Below are 17,602 nucleotides of genomic sequence, written 5' to 3'. Positions count from 1 at the left end.
CTCTCATTCTGATCTCACATCCCGACCTAATGGATTGTTAAGAGCCCTCAGGCCCCAAGTGTCACACCAATAAACTTTAACGCTCAACCAGCCTTGAGATGAGTCAATGTATCTTTTGTCTTTCTTTTCTTCCGAGTCTCTGCAGCACAAACGCAAGCTGCTTTTCCCGTGGGTGAGGGGAGACATTTGGGCTTCATGAAAGGGCACATCTGTTTATTTATGACAGCCTCTTGTGCTTCCAGAGCAAATCGCCTCCGTTTAGCCAAAGTCGGATGCGTCCGGCTATCATGAGGCGTGAACGCGTCGACCCTCTCGCACAAACGCAGCGACGCCACACAGGAACATCCTGGCATGTCCGCTGACATGTCACTCAAGTCCTACATCCACACGTCCGCATGATTTGCGAGCTTGGCATGCCACACCGTTCCCCCTTGTTGGAGAGGCAGGGAGCCGATTTAGTCCAGATGCTACAGGTTATTTAGTTAATAGGCTGGGCTCCCGTGACAGACAGAGGAAGAGGTAGTAGGAGAGATGTAAACGGGCTTCTTCTTCGTACTCGATTGGTAAATTGTGTTCTGGGCTAAATTTGTTGACCGTCGTCCCTGAACACAACCAAAATAACCATCTCTCTGGGCCCGATCGGATGTCGAAACCCTTTTCAATAACATCCAGCTCCACTCTTCGCTGCAGGACACAGCGGCAGATGACGGTGTCGTTTTCATCGTCATATTTTGTAAAGTATTTCAAATTCCTAACTTGGCCTCACATTCCCGTCTCCCACGTCCTCCGCCTTGACTTGCATGTCATTATCCTCCTCCGGCCCTGACATCTTGCCCTTTCTTCGTCACACTTGCATGTAAATGTGCTGTAACCGAGGAACTCTGATCTTTCCTACTCCGTATTGGTTTCTTGTGTGCTAACTGAATGTGTGCGCAGCCCTGTGGGAACAAAGGAAAACATGAATGCTTTGCCTTAATAAGTTTTGATGGTAACAGTCAATACATATCTGCATGTGTAAAAGCAAAAACAGTCTTAAATGACTTCTGTCTGTCCATGCGGCGTCCTGTTATCCCTAACGCAGTAGTTTAATAGCCTTTATGGCCCCTAATTGGCCCCTTTATTTAACCTGTATTGTTGCCCGGGGTATCCCAGAGGTGAGAGAACTCTGAAGCCTGCTGGAGCGTAACAAACATTTCACCCACAACTTTTGAGATGCCCTAGAGCAAACTTGCGGCTTTGAGCATCAGACTGTGCTGGGCAGTAAGTTGCGTGCAACAGAATGCAAAAAGAGCGTCCCTGAGAGGCAGTTGAATCGGGGCCAAGCTGGAGCCGAAAATACGTCTCACTTTAAGTGCTTTGTAAATGGCGTTGCCGTGTCTGGCTTCGAAAAGCCCGATCCAGCAGTCTTCTGCTGCAGGTAGACGGCATTACACGGTCAGTATCGGGGTGACCAATGCCGCCCTGTGTGTCATTGTAAACAGTTTCCCTCTCTGGAAAGACTGAGGACGGTGCGTAACAGGTTTCTTTGGAGTCATTAACGGGACCGGTTGTGTGTACCATCATGTACAAAGTGAACGGGACGCAGCGTTGGGGGCGGAGCTTCGACCAGCGTTTCCCTTCACCCCGCCACCCGATAGCTCGTTCTCGCGCTCGCTCGCATTAACGCAGGAAGGGAAACCAAACTTTGGATTCGGCCATTACTGCATTTTTACAACTTGTAGGAGCCCCGGTGCTCCTTCTCAGGGCTTGGTGTGCACGCTCACACCTCGGGTTATACAGGGTGAGGAGGGTGAGGAGAAAGTTTTTCCTCTAAATGCCAGGTGGGTGTGAGGTGGAAGGTCACCGAAACTTTTTCCCGTAATTGCTGGTCAGACTGCGGCCTTTCAGAAAACTTTTCGGGGGGGGCAGCGTTATTGCCGACATCTTGGATTCGACTTCTTGGCTGAGTTTACTGAATTGCCAATTTGTCTCTCCTCTTCCAAATTTCCTTTGCTCTGGATTACACTTAGCAGCCTGTCGGTGGGTGATAAAACTGGAATTAATAGTGACTTGTGACATCTCGAACTCTACGGATCTGCCGGACTTGTGCTTGTTGCTGAAATTCTTCCGAAAGCTCCTCATCTTTAGTTTATCCGACTGTCTTCCCTCAAGAAGTAATTCCGCCTGCAAACAAGACAACGTCATTAACACTGGCACAGCCGCGAGTTAAGTTCCTTCATCTCTTATTTTCCGTTTCGCTCCATATTGATCTTATATGGAACATTAACGGCAGCAAAGTCATTTTTTAATATGCTTTCTCTGCAAGGCCACATACAGTAGGTGGGCGAGCTTTCTTGGGTTATTTATATCATTAGCTTTTTACATAACTGAGTAATTAAAAGGGAGATAATGGATTTTTAATCTCTTTCTCTGTGTCTGTGTTTGACACCGACACAACTGCGATGGAATTTCATTGACTGTTGCATAAGAGTGCCACAAACACACGGCCACGATCTTTTTTTAACTGTCCTCCGCGTTTGTCCCAGAGCGATGGTTTTGAACTCTTTCTGGTGCCTTTAAGGCGCTCCACGTTACAATACAACACAACATTTAGCAGGTTTAAAGGCCAAGCGCGCTGCTGAAACTCTCCCGCCTGCGCTGCCTTTACGTCGGGTTGATGATACCCACAAAGCGTTGGATGCCGGCGCCACGAGAAGAATTGTGACACTGGATAATGTTCATTTGAAATGCCTTTGTTTTCTTTGTCAAATAAATTTGTCCGGTTACATAAAACACTCATTGTATCAGTCACAGCTATTTCGGTGCCCTACAGTCTACCCTCCCCTTTCATCCCGTTGGGATTGATGGCATCGCGTTACCTCGGTTAAACCCGGCGACACAGAGGGGCATCAGGTGCGGCGCTCTCAGTCACGTGAAGTGTTTGAGAACAAGCAAAGTTTCTTACTCGGGGATGATCTGAGAGAGAGAGACGCCGCAAAGCTGCTCCGGTGTTGTCGTCCCGTCTCAAGATGGATGAATGCATTAATAAACGTGGGTTTGGCAGGACGCTGCTGGATGTCAGTTTATCTGTGATCAGATTTTCATAAAATGTGGTGGACATAACTTAGTCAACAAAAACAACAACAACCTTTTCAATTTTGGTTGTGAGCCGAGATGAGTCAGTTATTTACTTGTAGCCGTGGCTATGAGAAATATATAAACAGAGACGTGTTAATAAGTCTATGTAACGTTAAATATAAGAGTTTTTGGATGTAATCCAATATCAGTGTATATTTTCCACATGTGGAGTGATGCATCGATTACAACACGATTCAGTTAAAAACAAACTGGTTTTATCTGATATGTTTAACAGAGGCACAGACCTCACATCAATTTAATTACTATTATTATTATTATTACAGCTCGTTACACTATCATATTGCAATGTCCTGTCTGTCCACGTAATAATAACAATTAATAATAATCAGCCACATCGCTGTGCGCTACTCCAAAAAAATAAAAGATGAGTCACGCGTTGTTGCTGCTGCAACTGCTGCAATTGCTGCAATTGCTGCAACCGCTGCTTCTGCAACCGCTGCAGCTGTTGCAGCTGTTTCCGGTAATGCCCGGCACAGTCGGGGTCCAACCAAACCGCTTAGTGCTGCTGTCACTATGCGGGGAATGGCAGAGCTTCATTCCTGTCGCAGCTCACGTTACCGGTCGCCGTGCTCGAGCCTCTTGAGTGGCATCTGAATAATGGAAAACAACTCGTGCGTGTCTGTGGGTCTGTGTGTGTGTGTGTGTGTGTGTGTGTTGGGGCTTCTGTGGATTTCTGCTCTCAATCCTCATTGTTTTGCGCACATGTTCATTTGTGTGTGTGTGTGTGTGTGTGTGTTTGTGTGTGTGCCATATTTGCATTGGACGGTGGCTTCATTGCTCTCACAGTTACTGTTGATGACCAGACCAAAGAAAATAACCGATAGATTAATATTTTCTGTTTCTAAACAGTGACTTATATATGACTTGATACAACTCAAGTCAGTGTCAAAACAATCTGAACTCTCTTATTTGCTGATCCTGGTGGTAAACACTTCCTCATCTTCAACAAACTAGATGTCAAACTGTGACTGTTATTCTTTGCAGCCATATTTCCCTCCTACATACGGTCCACTGTGTACGAATGGGCTTACCTTCTGTGTCTGACTGCATGCAAGGGTATTTTTTTAGTGTATTTATACTTGTGTGCTTTGCCCTTGTTTCTCACTGAGCAATCATATGGATCGCGAGTACGCACGCACACACACACACACACACACACACACACACCGTGCATCCTTGACGTCATTTGGCTTCGGCAAGGGTAGCAGATTTCAGAGCCACTGGGGTGTCTGTGTCAGTCTGTTCACCCAATTCTAGAGAATACACAACACCTGCACTGACCTAAATGATTCATAATGACACTCACACTCACACACACACACACACACACACACACACACCAACACACTCGCCCGATTCCACTCGGCAGCCACTTGTTATTGTTGTGTGTTGTTCCCAATCTTTCTCCCTGCATGTCAACACAGTCTTTCTCTGGCTGAGATGTATCTTTGGTCACAGTTTACTGAGCTGTTAAATCTTTAATGTGACTGACAACGGCAACGTGAGATGATGCCAATGGGGCATCGCATGTCGGCTGTCAATTAAGCTGTCGACAGAAGCGCTCGGAGGGGGGGGGGGGGGGGTGAGTGTTTTCCTCACAATCCTGTGAGTTGTGGCAACTGTTGCGATCCGCTTCTGTGCGCGGTGACATAATCTGGAAAAACAGCATGTTTGAGTATGTGGTTCCAGTTTGTCCCAAAATTAACATGACTTGAATATAAATCAGCCGTGTGGAGGGTTGACTCGTGACGTCTCTGCAGATTGAAGACATCAGCTGGTGTCAGATATCAAACTCATGGGCTTTTGGAAAAAAAACATTTTTCTTTACATAATTCTCGAACATCTTAAGTCATCAACATGCTTTCTGAAAATCCCCTAAAGACGATCCACGAGAAAGAGGCACGGTCCTGATCAGTATGTATGATCAGACTGTGACATTTCAGGGTGACATTTTTGTGACATTTTGTCCTAATGGGGGCCACGGAGATGGCGAACGCGGCGCGCATTAGGAATTTGTAGAGCGTGTGCACGTGTGCAGGAGCTGTGAGGCAATGCCCCGTTCAACGCCTGCAACTGTCCCACGGCTTTGGGGTCACGAGGAGCAGATGAGGGTGTCGTGAAAAGTCATGTTCAGTCTGCAAATGCACATTTTTACAGTATGAATTCAAGTACGGCGGTGAAGCGAAGTGTGTGTGTATGTGTGTGTACGTGTGGGTTTGTGGTTACCGGTGTGGGCAGCAGGGCTGCGGTTGTCTTGACGACCCTGGCACACTCGCCAGTGGTTCTGCGTGTAACCGATGAATAATTCAGGGTGGTCAGAGGCGGCCGGCTCGGCTCTGCCCGCCTCCTCCTCTGTCCCCGGACATACATTTGACATACAATCAGAAAGATCCACTGCTTGGCGCACTCACTGGCTGGTTCCAAAATGTGATTTCTCCTTCAGCTTTCTGCTGGTATTCGGTCGGCCCCATACTGGAACGACACAGAACTCGGGGCAAGGTCCTCTCCGGCCCGGCAGGGAGCTAATTGTGTTCGCGCAGCGTCTCCGGGTGTAAATCATTCACTGATTGGATGAGTAGCCCGAAAGCCAGGAGGGCTCTGAGGCGAGTAACTGACAGCCGCTCGGCCACAGCAGAGGGACCGATTGACGCGAGAAGGCACCGCTGCCGTGCCGCTCACCCCTTCGAGCTGTTCTACCTGTCGCATCAGGTGACGCGACGCTCGCCAAATTGTACCAAGTGACATACGGCTTGTAATTTGAGCGCCATGTCTGCTGAACTCACGGGAAACGTCACCCCCGGAGCGTGGAGTCACCGATCTTGAGGACGATGAACGAAGGTGAAAAAGAGAACGAGATTCCAAAATAGCGCGCGCTCATTGGTTCACCGATTGTGCCACATCGAGCATTTGAAGACAATTTACAGTTTTACAAGCGCCGTGTTGCCTTTGTGTTCGACAGAGTCAGAGGCAAAATTGGCTGCCGAGCTCTAAGCCAGATGCATGATGGGATTACTAAATGTTGCCGATGCATAGTGTATGCGTGCAGATAAAGTGTGGGTATAAACTCTGGGAAAGCGGAGCAGGGTGTGTACTCGGGGTGAGTGATGCTGTTTGAATATACGAGGTGCAGTTCGTCTCCTCTGTCCCATTCTGCCTATAAACCTCCTCCGAGCGGCGCGGGCTTGTAAACACACTCTGCTCTCTGAGCGGTTCATTGAGGGTCCGTGACAAACCTGCTCTGATGCCGAGCATAATTCTGTGATTTCATAGAACAGCCTGAACCTAATTAGCCCCGATATTGCAGGGTGTATCTCGGGACTCTGGGAAAACTCAGGAAATAGCGCGCGACTGTCACAGAAATTGACGCAGAGACTTCAATCTGAGTGAATTACAGGATGTGGAGAGGTGCCAGTTCCCAGAGTTTATGAAAAGCCAGATGCCAAACAATTAAAGCCGTTTAATCACCTGCTATTTTCCTTGTTCCTCACTTCTTCATTCTGCACACGGCTTCATTTCTTTTTCTGAAGTCACTTTGAATGTCAAAAACGCTGAGCGGCCGCAACTGGTCATAAACAATTCATGCACATGTGCACAAAGTGGCGGGGCCTGAGCTGCCGTCAAGCGATCAGCGCCAAAACACCGCACGCCACCGGCGCGTTGCCGTGCCGACCGGGGGGCTTCCCGGAGGCGCGTCTCATCTATAATAGAGGGATTTCGTCGCCCCCGCGTCGCTTGGCCTTTCGACGGAGGCCGTGGGTTAATTGGCCCTGCGGTTCTGCCGCTCAGGTAGCGGGGCCGCGCCCGCCGGTGACGAGGTGCTCGCGGGACACGAACGCTGCGCGCTCGCCTCGGTTCAGTGCTCGCGTGAGGCATCTGGGTGAGGACAAGGCCTCTGAGTCACTCCGCTGCTCTGCCGTCTCTTTCATGACGCGCGGCAGTCTGTGTGTCGGCGGCGTGGGGAGTTCACCTGAGACGACTGTGCTAAGTCCTGATTGTGGTTTTTATTCTCTCTGTTGGAGACTTTTCTGTACCTGAAAGGTCACACGCGGCTTGATAAGATCCTCAGAGAACCCCGGCATATCGCATTTTCCAGATATGGTTGTGTAACGGCACTGCAGTGTCCTTTTTTCAGGGACGCTACGAGAGCCGGGATTATGAACCACAAGCTGTGTGACGAAGGTGAAGATGAAATGCGGCGTGTGAAGACGTGGGGTGAGGCCGGGCTCCTCCGCCATCAGAAGCGCGAGAGGAATCTACTTCAAAGTGGAGGCAAATCAAGTGTGGTGAACCCCAAAAATAGGCGCCGATGCATTTCAGACATTTTAGCCTTCGTCGGGGCACGCTGCCAGACTCCTTATCTCCCTCTCCGCTCCAAGAGTGCCTCGGTTTTCCGGAGAAGTTTCTAACCTCGTTATGCCACCGCACTCTTTTCCGGAAGGCCGGCTACGTTTCTAACAGCATAATTATGACATTGCACACGAGAGGTTTATTTTTGTTTGATGACGTGTTCCCACTCGGCGAGGTTGGCGGAGAGTTGCATCATGATGTGGGCGAGAGTCGGGGCGAGTGGATCAAACAAACACACCGAAAATGACATGTGTTCGTTTTATTTATATATTTTGTCTTAAACCTCAAACATTTTCCCCAGCTGTAAGGAAAGCTACATGTGCACCACGTCATCTCTAGTTGTTGTTTGTAGCAGCGCCCTTTCTGCGTTCTCCTGCGTATCCTCATGTCTGACGCCTCACTGTCAATCATCATATTCCTTTCTTGCTCCTGTAGCTTAGCTTCCTCAGCTCGGGTGCAGGAAAAGAGATCTCGATGGTTGACAGTTGAGTTGAGCGCGTCAACTCGTAACAGACAAGAGCGTGGGCAGCGCCGGTGGCCCTACGGTTACCGTCCCGTGGCATTATTTTTAATGCTGCAGGACAAGTAGTCAAAGGCGCTGCTCTCTTGCACACCGACGTCTGTGCTCACGCGCTCCCTCGTCGGTTTTGGGGAGAGAGGCGACGGGGGAGGACGTCCCGTCTGATTGAACGAGGAGGGCTGCCGAGCCCGAGCCTCCCGCTCTCAGGAATCTGTACATCGGCAGAACGCCGGGTACCATAGATCATGACGGCAACGAGTAGATCGATGGGAAAGAGAGAAGAGGGCAGCACAGAGAGGGGGGAGAAAACGGACAGAGACGAGGACAGATGGGAGAGTGAAAGGTGGAGAAAAAGTAGAGAGCTCTGTCGTGATTCAGCAAAACACATTTTCAGGATCTGCTCCGATCGCTTGTAGAGTTGGAGGAAGAAGATGGAGGACTATCCTGGTAGAAGTGAGACAGGAGTGAACACCTGCTGTGTCGTTCTTTCAGCTATTCCCCCGCTACTTCCACCGTCATGTAATAACACACGCTCCTTCGATTTCTTTCCACTTCTCCCCAAAAGAAGTGACGAAATGCTAACGACGTGCGAGTGGAGACCTAATCCACAACCTTCGGCATGATGATGGGAATCAAAGGCTTGGATGCAATCTTTGAAAGTTCATGCAGTATTCATATTTCTGAGCCTTGAGCTCATGCCTGTCTCTCTCTCTCTCTGAATCCTGAGTGTGTGTGTGTGTGTGTGTGTGAGTGTGTGTGGCAACTTTTGCGTCGGTTTGACCATGGAAGTTGAAGGATTCCTATGTGACGGACAAGCTGAGGAAAGAGTTTGTGAAAAGATGCGAGAGCTTACCAGGCAGGAGAAGTTTTTTGGAGCTCAGCTCGACGAAAAGCCGGGCCAAAAAGGCAGTTTTAAAATATGTTGGAATACTCCTTTCAAGCACATAACGTTGTACATTCAAGAAGCCTCAGCACAAAAAGACATTCAAATGTAACAAATATTAATTTATTGTGCTGTATTAAAAGGAAAGAGACGCCACACCCTTCATGTCTCACCATCATATTCTCTAAACACGCTCACAAACTACGCTCAGCTCCTGCACACACACACACACACACACACACACACACACACACCATCCAATATCCTGTCGATGCCTGAGTGACAGACATATCTCAGCTCGCTCTATCTCTGCCGCCCCTTTATTTTTGTTAATGCACCTCTGTATCTGATGGCGGCTGCATGGTCTGAAAACACAAACGCCGCCTCACTTATCACATACGGGCCAAACCGCCTGGGAAAAACAAACACATTTACAGGATAGCCGCGTCGCGCATTACGCAAGTACATTTACGCACTTTGTTTTTGACTGTTCTGAGCAGGCTTTCGAAACATAAAAAACAAAACAAGAAACGTATCCGTAAACATCGAGGTCTCCGCAGCAACGTTTAGGATGTGAACGCAAATGAATTCTGAATAAATAGACCGCTCCGAGACCTTTTCTCCCCCACGCACAGAAAAAGCGGTCAGAGTCTTTCAAAACCCGTCTGATGTCCCGAAGCTGGCGCCGATCCCGGTGCTTCTCCACCGGCACGATCGACCAGATGTACAGCGTTCTGAGCCTCCAGGGGGGGGAAAACAACCACGCAGCGTTTTGATTTTGTTCAGCTGAACATGCAGTGCCACGTCTAAGCTGCATACGTTTTCATCAATATCTTCTTTTTTCTTTTTTTTTTTTTTACCCCTCACTTTCAGCAAAGCAGCGGGGATTTCACTGGGGAGGCTGTGGTTGTCGGACAAAGCCAAAAAACGTGGCTGCAATGACAAACCCTCAAATGTCAGGCAGGAGATGTGAGAGCGGGCCGGGGATGATTACAGGACGAGAGAAGGGAACGTAGACATTAGGAAGGAAGGGAACATGACGGAGAGTAGACGCTCCGCAGAGACCGAGACGGGAAAAGTCACGATGGTTTGTGTGTGTGTGTGTGTGTGTGTGTGTGTGTGTGTGTGTGTGTGTGTGTGTGATACCAGCTGGCTGAAGACGTTTGAATGAATGAAGCTTCATTAGAGGCCTGTGAAGATTACGTAATGTAAATGTTCCTTGAGGCAGAATCAGAAGATGTGTGAGGATAAACACAAAGTTCTGAAAGTTTTCCACTCTGATTTTGAGTTAAAAATAATATACGGAAGGATTAAAAAAGTACGATAATAACTCTCTCTCTCTCTCTCTCCTTCTCCCTCTCTCTCTCTCTCTCTCTTTCTCTCTCTGTCTGTGACTTGTAAGGTTTGCGCTGCCTTTCCCCCGCCATCCAACTCGCTTCTTCCTCCGAGATTAAAACATGCCCCTTCAGCTTTTGCATCTGCGGTACTATTTTAACCTGCGACTGAAACGCTGCGAGAAAAAAAGGGAGCTCAAAAACAAACCATCTTTTTTCTCTCCCGAACCGAATCGTAGTTTAACGGTTTCAAAAACCCTTCAGTTCTCTGAACTTTTACCTCATGCAGGTGTTTCAGATTTCAAGAGTATCCGTGTCTTCGTCTTAACGCGAGCGTGTGTGTGTGTGTGTGTGTGTGTGTGTGTGTGTGTGTGTGCGTACGTGTGTGTGTGGCAGATTACAAAGCTGCAGTCCGAGCACCTGAGCAGCCTAATGGAAATCTCGCCCATGCACCTCTCTCTCCCCCCAGAGGTGTATTCAGAGCGTAAGAGCCTGACACACATCATAATGTTATCACCCGCTCACTGAGTGCGAAGGGAGGGGGAGGGAAAGGGGTGAAGGAGGAGGAGGAGGGGGGATGGAAAAAGAGAGGCAGCGGGAAAACCGTGAATAAGACCAGAGCACCCAGCAGACAAAGAGGGAAACAATTCAAGAAAGTAAAGCAGTGGAAGAGGCGGAACAAAGCCTGACGGACGTGTGACAGGAGCTCTGGGTGTGCAGGGAGGTGCAAAGACACCTGAACCGGGGCGTTGGCATTTTGACATCTGGCGTTCGTCGGGTGCTCGTCGGGTGTTCACCGCTGCAGAAGTGTAAATCTGTGCACGTGCCTGCTTCCTCCCCACAGGCCTCAGGGGACAGGAAGTAGGGAGGCGGAGCATCGGGGGTCTGTCAGTGTGTCACAGCGCGCACAAACTGCAGAGACGCAGTCTGCTGTAGGTGCCGGAGCTTCCCGTCGGCGCGCCCCCTTTATAATGCGAGCACGAGAGACGTTTGTGTTCGAGTGCATCCTGAGTTCTTTCTCTTCTGTCGGTTGTCGTACGAGATTAAAGACGGTGTAGTTCAAGATGTCCCTGTCGGAGTTTGTAATTCACTGTACAAGTTTTCTGGGCACAAATGTAGTATGTTATACAATTGAAGGTATTTCTCTTGTGATTTGTCGATTACTTCTTATTAAACAAATTTGACGTTTTCGTATGTGTTTGGCTGACCCGCTCCGTCTACGCTCCCTCCATAATTAGTACCATCATGCCGTCCTTTCCAAGAAGCTATTCTTCATGAATTCACAGTTACATGTGAGTCCCTTTCCAGCGTTATTATAGGACACCGTGGCATCTTCAAAACGAGGCGTGTCACGTTTAGTCTTTTCCACGTCTTTCAAGAGGTGTTGCAGTGAAGTCACAGGAATTCCTGAGACTAAGTGTTCTAGCGCGACCAAATAAACAGCGAAACCCGACCAAGTAAAAGTCCATCACACAACAAACAAAACCTGTTGTCTTTACGCTTCGGCTTTTCATCTTACTCCGTGCAAGAATGTGTCTCCTCCCCCGAAAAAAGCTGAAGTATTCCTTTCCTAACGGCCACCAGTAATCCCGACAATAATTAATATTCAGGTATTTGTTTTTTTAAACATTTAAATATTGGAGTTATCTCCAGTATATATGAAATAACTACTCGCGTAGTGTTTCTCAGCGTGGCTCCTTTCACATTCACAGTTTAATCTACAGCTCTGGTCTGCTTTGTGCTACCAGTAGTCGTAGACATCAACGCAGCGGTCATTCCTCTGCTGCGTGCAGACACTGCCAGTTAGCCGAGCGACACCCTAAAGCGCTATTTAACTTTGAGGCGACCACAACAAAAGACATCACAAAGACTTCCATCTTTTACTGGAGCAGGCGTCTGTTTTCTTCTTGGTTTGTTGTGGTCCCAGTTTGTAGCAGCTCGATGAATGGACACAAACGACTCTTCCGATGAGTTTCTGGAGAGCTCATTGTTGCTGCTCGGAGCCCGACACGAGGCTCGCTCTCTGCGACAGAAGCTGCGTATTCGTCGGCACCATTGTTGAGTCGCGGTTCGCCTTCGCATCGCTCCTGGAGCGGCTCGAGTGGCGCTCGCGTTTCACAGCGGCGTGTTGCGTCTTTGAGATTCTGTTTCTGTGTCTTCTCTCGCCACGATGCGATTTGTACTTATTTTTCATTGGTTGAATCTTCTCGTTTTATTGGTCGGTTGGCTTTGTGTCGCTAAGTGCAGCAGTTTTGTTTCCCAGCTTTATGATGAGAACTGAGAGAATACAGAGAGACTGGGACGATCCAAATCCCTAAAGCTCCTTCTGTGGGGAGCCAAGCCGATCCCTCATCTTCTCCCTGGTCCAAAGATCTGAGCTGTGATTCCCTCCAGCGGGATTTTATATAGACACTGAAAGCTCTATTACACCAAAAGCCTGTCCCTGACAAGCCAAATGACACGATAACAAATTACATTCTGCTCTCCAACCTTGTGTAGAGGTTTCTCTCTTTCTGCTGCCCTTTGCCTTTCTGGGTCTCTCCTGAGAAAAGTGCCTTTTAGATCCATCAGATCTTTTTTTTAACTCATGTTTCTTTAGCTCTCATGTTAAATGTATGTATATAAATGGTGTTCTGGGTCATATAGAACAGGAAATAAGGCAATTCCCTATAACCGTCGGTCTACAATCATGATTTGTTGTTGTTGCACAGACCCCTGGAAACCTTTCACTGTAAATCCTCACCCCTTCCCTCTCTCCTTTGTCTCCAGTCATGGCTCCAGAGGTACGGCTACCTTCCTCCCGCGGACCCCAGAATGTCGGTGCTGCGTTCTGCTCGAGTCATGCAGTCCGCTATCGCTGCCATGCAGCGCCGCTACGGCCTCAATGTCACGGGCTCTCTGGAGAGCAGCACTATAGGGTGAGTCACACTTTGAATACGGGCCTTGAGTTCTGAGCTTTCGTCACGATGACATCCCTCAAAAGATAAAGGGAACGTGGGCGGAGGTTACAAGCAATGTACCGGCAAGGAAGACACTCGCACTTATTTGATGACGCCGTAGGATTTTAATGTAAATACAGAGAAGTGGGGATGTTTAATTTAGTAGAGTAAAAGAGCATTTCTTGAATACGTATGCTGTTTTTATGTTACGTTAGAAATCTATGGATTTCTAAACAAACGACAGGCGAATAAAATGTCTCCGTTTCATAAGTGGGATTAATTATTGAAATACCAAAAGAGCCGGGAGACAGTCACCGCCCTCGGATGTTTTTCCTGCTCGACGTTCTCGATTTGATTTAACAGTACGAGCTGAAATGTAAAGTCGCTCTGACATAAGTAGATCTTTTACGAAGGGGCGTGAACAAAAGCCAGCAGGGTGAAACGTGCAGTCGGCAAACAAGTGGCGGTTAAAGGTGGTTGAAACTCACAAAGACGTCTTCAAGGTGGGGGACAAACGGAGGCTCAGTCTCTCTTTCGTCCCGTTTTGTATTCTGTCAGGCAGCCAGAGTGGTTTTGCAGAGACACTAACTTACCCGAACATGGATTAAGTCAGGCGTCTTAATTTGATCAAAGGGGCCTTTCACAGAGAGTGCACCTCTGTTGTCAGATCAAAGGCTGCCAAATGCCAAAGTATTAATAAAGGGGAAGAACGGGGACAGCGGTTGGTTGCTCGTCGCGCAATCGGTCGAGCCGTAACGCAGCAGACAAGGATGACCTGCGTTTAGAGCAGGAAGAGCTCAATTTATTGTCACCACGAAGTCGAGAAGAGGTCTGTGACGTTCCCATCTGGATGTAGTGGAGGGTCAAACCCACCTGAGGCCTGTATAAGAGGGTTTTAATCAAATTATACTGCATTAAGAATCTAAGTATATTTGTGTAAAACGATGATACGTGCTTCCATTAATATGCTTTTGTTTTTGCACCCAGTTTTAACCCTCGGGCCGTCATCATTTTACCTGCAAACCACAAAAAAAGACAAAAAAAAACAAACAGTGTTCACTGACATTTGTCCCCACCAACACCGAAATGCCAACCGTGCCACAAATAGCAATGAGCTCAAATTGGCCGCTGAACTGTAACGTGGCGATGTGGCGGCCAAACGGTGTGAATGCAGACGAACAGCTGTCCCACCGCTGGGCTGCGGCGGAGTGAAATGTGATCCACTAACAGTGTGCCTGTGTTTCTCTCTCTTCCTCTTCCTCCTCCTCTGCTTCTCTTTGTTGAAGCAGCGATAACACAATAAGGTGAGGGCGTCTCTTGTGTGCATCACGTGAGTGAATATGTGCTTCGTTTGTACGGTGCAGACTGGAATTGGGAGGAATTGCTCGTGTTCATGTGTTTTACATTTTGAAGTAACCTTTATGTGTAGAGCGTTGTGTGTGCGTTTTGCATGCATCTCATCCATGACATGATTCATTGCACACTCCTCAACAAAGTCCACATCTGGATCAGAATTTGAAAGGCGTGAGAAATAGATGCGCTCACAGAATGACGATTGTTTTTTTTTGTTTTTGTTTTCTGCAGGTGGATGAAGAAGCCAAGATGTGGGGTTCCTGACCAGATAGGAGGCGCATCCAAATTAAGTGTCAGGAAACGGCGGTACGCCCTCACGGGACAGAAGTGGCAACACAAACATATCACGTACAGGTGGGTGCTTTGAACATGCGTCAAGCTCGTTGGCCCAATGTAGCGGCAGCGCCGCGATAACTTGAGTTTTCCCCCCAAAACCCCGCGACCGCCCCGACATGCGCGGGCCGTCCCACACACTGACTCGACCCGTCAAGTTGTGACGACATGCGACTAACGAGATTAACCCAGTGTGCGCCCACAGCCCCCGAAGAGATGACTTACATCGACACACACGGAGGCACGTGCACACAAACGGGCCTTCATGACTTAACCAGCGTCGTTGACCTTTTCATTAGGATGCACATTCCTTTGAGAAAGACAGAAACAGAAACAGCCTGCTGTCATTTCTTTTAATGCAGCGCTTGCTCTCTTTTTTTTTTTTTCCTATCCTGCTTTTTAATCTTTAATCAACGGTAGCCCATTTAAAACTGTCAGATCTTGGTAGGGCTCTTGTCTGTCAGCTTTTGTGCTTAAACATTTCCTCCATTTCCTCTTGTGGAGCCAAGGAGCTGAGCACAGCATAGGGATTTATATAATGGACAGAAAGCTGCAAACCCGACGGTTTAACCAACGTTGCTTTAAGCCAAGCTACAACCATCACACACTACAAAGAACATGTTGTTTAAAGCTGGGACTGTACGAGAACCGGCTTTATGTTCTGAACATGCAACACAAATGGGAAAAGAGTGTACATGCAAGAGCCATGCATGCACCAGAGAGCTCATCACCAAATTCTGACATGCAGCTACATGAGTAATAATGAATGGGACAACATGTTGTATAATACTTCCGTGTTGATTTAGTGAGGTCAGTAGCCAGGATTCTGTAATATTTTATACATACCATGCCACTGCTTGCCCCCAGCCCCATGTTTCATGGGATAATCCTCAAGAAGTGGGCATGTTTTTTTTTTAACGTTTTTTTTCTCTCTATGTCCTGAGGGATAAATGTATAAGCAGTATTACATGCTAAATATAATCTAGTGCATCAGCGACGTACAGCTGAAGTAGAGCTTGTGCATCACTGACGGCAGAACGGCAGATTCAGGCCCGTGTGTTTCTCCCCTCAAAACATTACACTGGGACAGGTTTTGGAGTTCATTTCACGAGTGCATGGTTCCCTGGTGCCGGCACAGATTTGAGAAGGAGAAAATGAGCCGGTCTGATGAAAAGTGGAGGAGTAGATGGGTGGAATTGGGTGGTGGCGTGGTGGGAGGGGTGTTGTAGGAGAAGCAGCTGCATAGAGAAAGAGATGAGCTGAGAGGAGAAGAGGAAACCCCAGTGGAAAGCAGAAGGTGCTCTCTGACAGATTAGGGTTATGTAATCTGTGTGTGTGTGTGTGTGTGTGTGTGTGTGTGTGTGTGTGTGTGTTGTATATGGACGTGGGCCTGGCCCCCAGTCAGAAGTCGGATGTGCCTGCAGCTGCTCATTTGAACTCAAATTGGTGCAATGGAGAAAGTGTGAGGATGTTACACATCTTTACATCTTCTATAAACATCCCAAAACAGTGACGGTTCTGTGTGTCGCATATTCATCTTTACCAGTTTGAGACATGAGTATCAAAATGTCCAAAAGAAGATTTGTTTTGTTTTGGTGTTGACAATGTTTTACTAAGTGAAGTCCAACAAACGGAGCAAGAGAACATGAGCAGACAATCAGCTAACTGTTGTTGTGGTCTCCAAAAGATGACAACACAACAAATAAGGTGCATCTTTTTTTGTTAAAAGTCCTGATTTCTCTTTTGTCATCGTATTTTTGCAGTGTCCTTATACAATGAAGTATACAGTTGAACACAAAGCTTCCAGTTATGTACAGTCCGTCACATTATCCATAATTTAACCTATCATTTTTCTCCTGATGGCTCGGTTTAGTGAGGTGCGACTGTAAAACAGTATTTTTACAGCTCGGGGTTTTTAACTGAAGTCACTCTTTCTCTCCCTAAAAATCCTTCAAACGATAAGCTGAACGCTTCAAAACTCATTGTTGAAGAAGAACTGACTCCGGCGTTTGGGAAGCATCACATATGCAGGGCCACCCCAGGTGTGTGCTAGTTTGCATGTCGCCACATGCAGCACTTTGCCGTGGGGAGGCACTAACTAGCTTTGTCATGCCGACAGCTCTCCCTGCATGCAGGTACTATCGCAGCAGATGAGTTGCATCCAAAATCATTATCACCTCACAACATGGAGTTTGAATATTTTACATGGCCTCAGAGCAGGTTGGGCTTTCTTTCACTTGTCATCTTGCAGCCTCGGTCTGCACCCATTCCTCTCTGGCTCTTGAAATAAGACACACACACACACACACACACACACACACACACACACACACACACACACACACACACACACACACAGTGAGGTGGGTAATAGAATCGGATGAAAACATCTTTTTTTTATTCCTCAAGGGGCCACAGACGCTGCTCAGGCCTTTCATTGTAACCCCAGACAGAGGAAGGACATGGACAGGATTCACGTAGAATACTCCAGGTGCCAAAATCGTTCCTCTTCATGTTCATCTCAGAGAAAACACTCGCGCCTTCGCAGACACTCTCCGGGTCAGCTGATATTGATATTAAAGCAGGACAGTCTTGTACCGCTACGTGCTCTACATCCGCACTTCAAATGACAAAAGGGCCGTTTTGTTTTGCCTCCACAAGTGGCCCCAATCAGACAGAGACCGTTTGCTTTCTCAACAGTCAAAACCATCGCACTAACGACACTTCCCTGGATGCTCCTCTAATTCGAGAGCCC

At 47.8% G+C, this 17,602-nt stretch overlaps 1 protein-coding gene across 2 annotated transcripts in view; it reads left to right on the top strand.

Moving 5' to 3' along the window:
- Window positions 1-17,602, top strand: part of LOC137788555 (matrix metalloproteinase-16-like) — a 60,656-nt gene that overhangs the window by 1,318 nt on the left and 41,736 nt on the right. Inside the window, exons 2-4 of one of the 2 annotated variants that reach the window (XM_068581410.1) lie at window positions 12,992-13,140; window positions 14,451-14,465; window positions 14,746-14,868. In XM_068581410.1, coding sequence (XP_068437511.1) covers window positions 12,992-13,140; window positions 14,451-14,465; window positions 14,746-14,868 — 287 coding nt within the window. The remainder of the gene's footprint in view (window positions 1-12,991; window positions 13,141-14,450; window positions 14,466-14,745; window positions 14,869-17,602) is intronic. The other variant, XM_068581411.1, reaches the window with a different exon arrangement.

This window comes from Clinocottus analis, unplaced genomic scaffold (genome assembly GCF_023055335.1).
Source record: "Clinocottus analis isolate CAN_PGR_092001 unplaced genomic scaffold, fCliAna1.0.p SCAF_18, whole genome shotgun sequence".
NCBI lineage: Eukaryota > Metazoa > Chordata > Actinopteri > Perciformes > Cottidae > Clinocottus > Clinocottus analis.
This window is presented reverse-complemented; position numbering and strand designations above follow the sequence as displayed.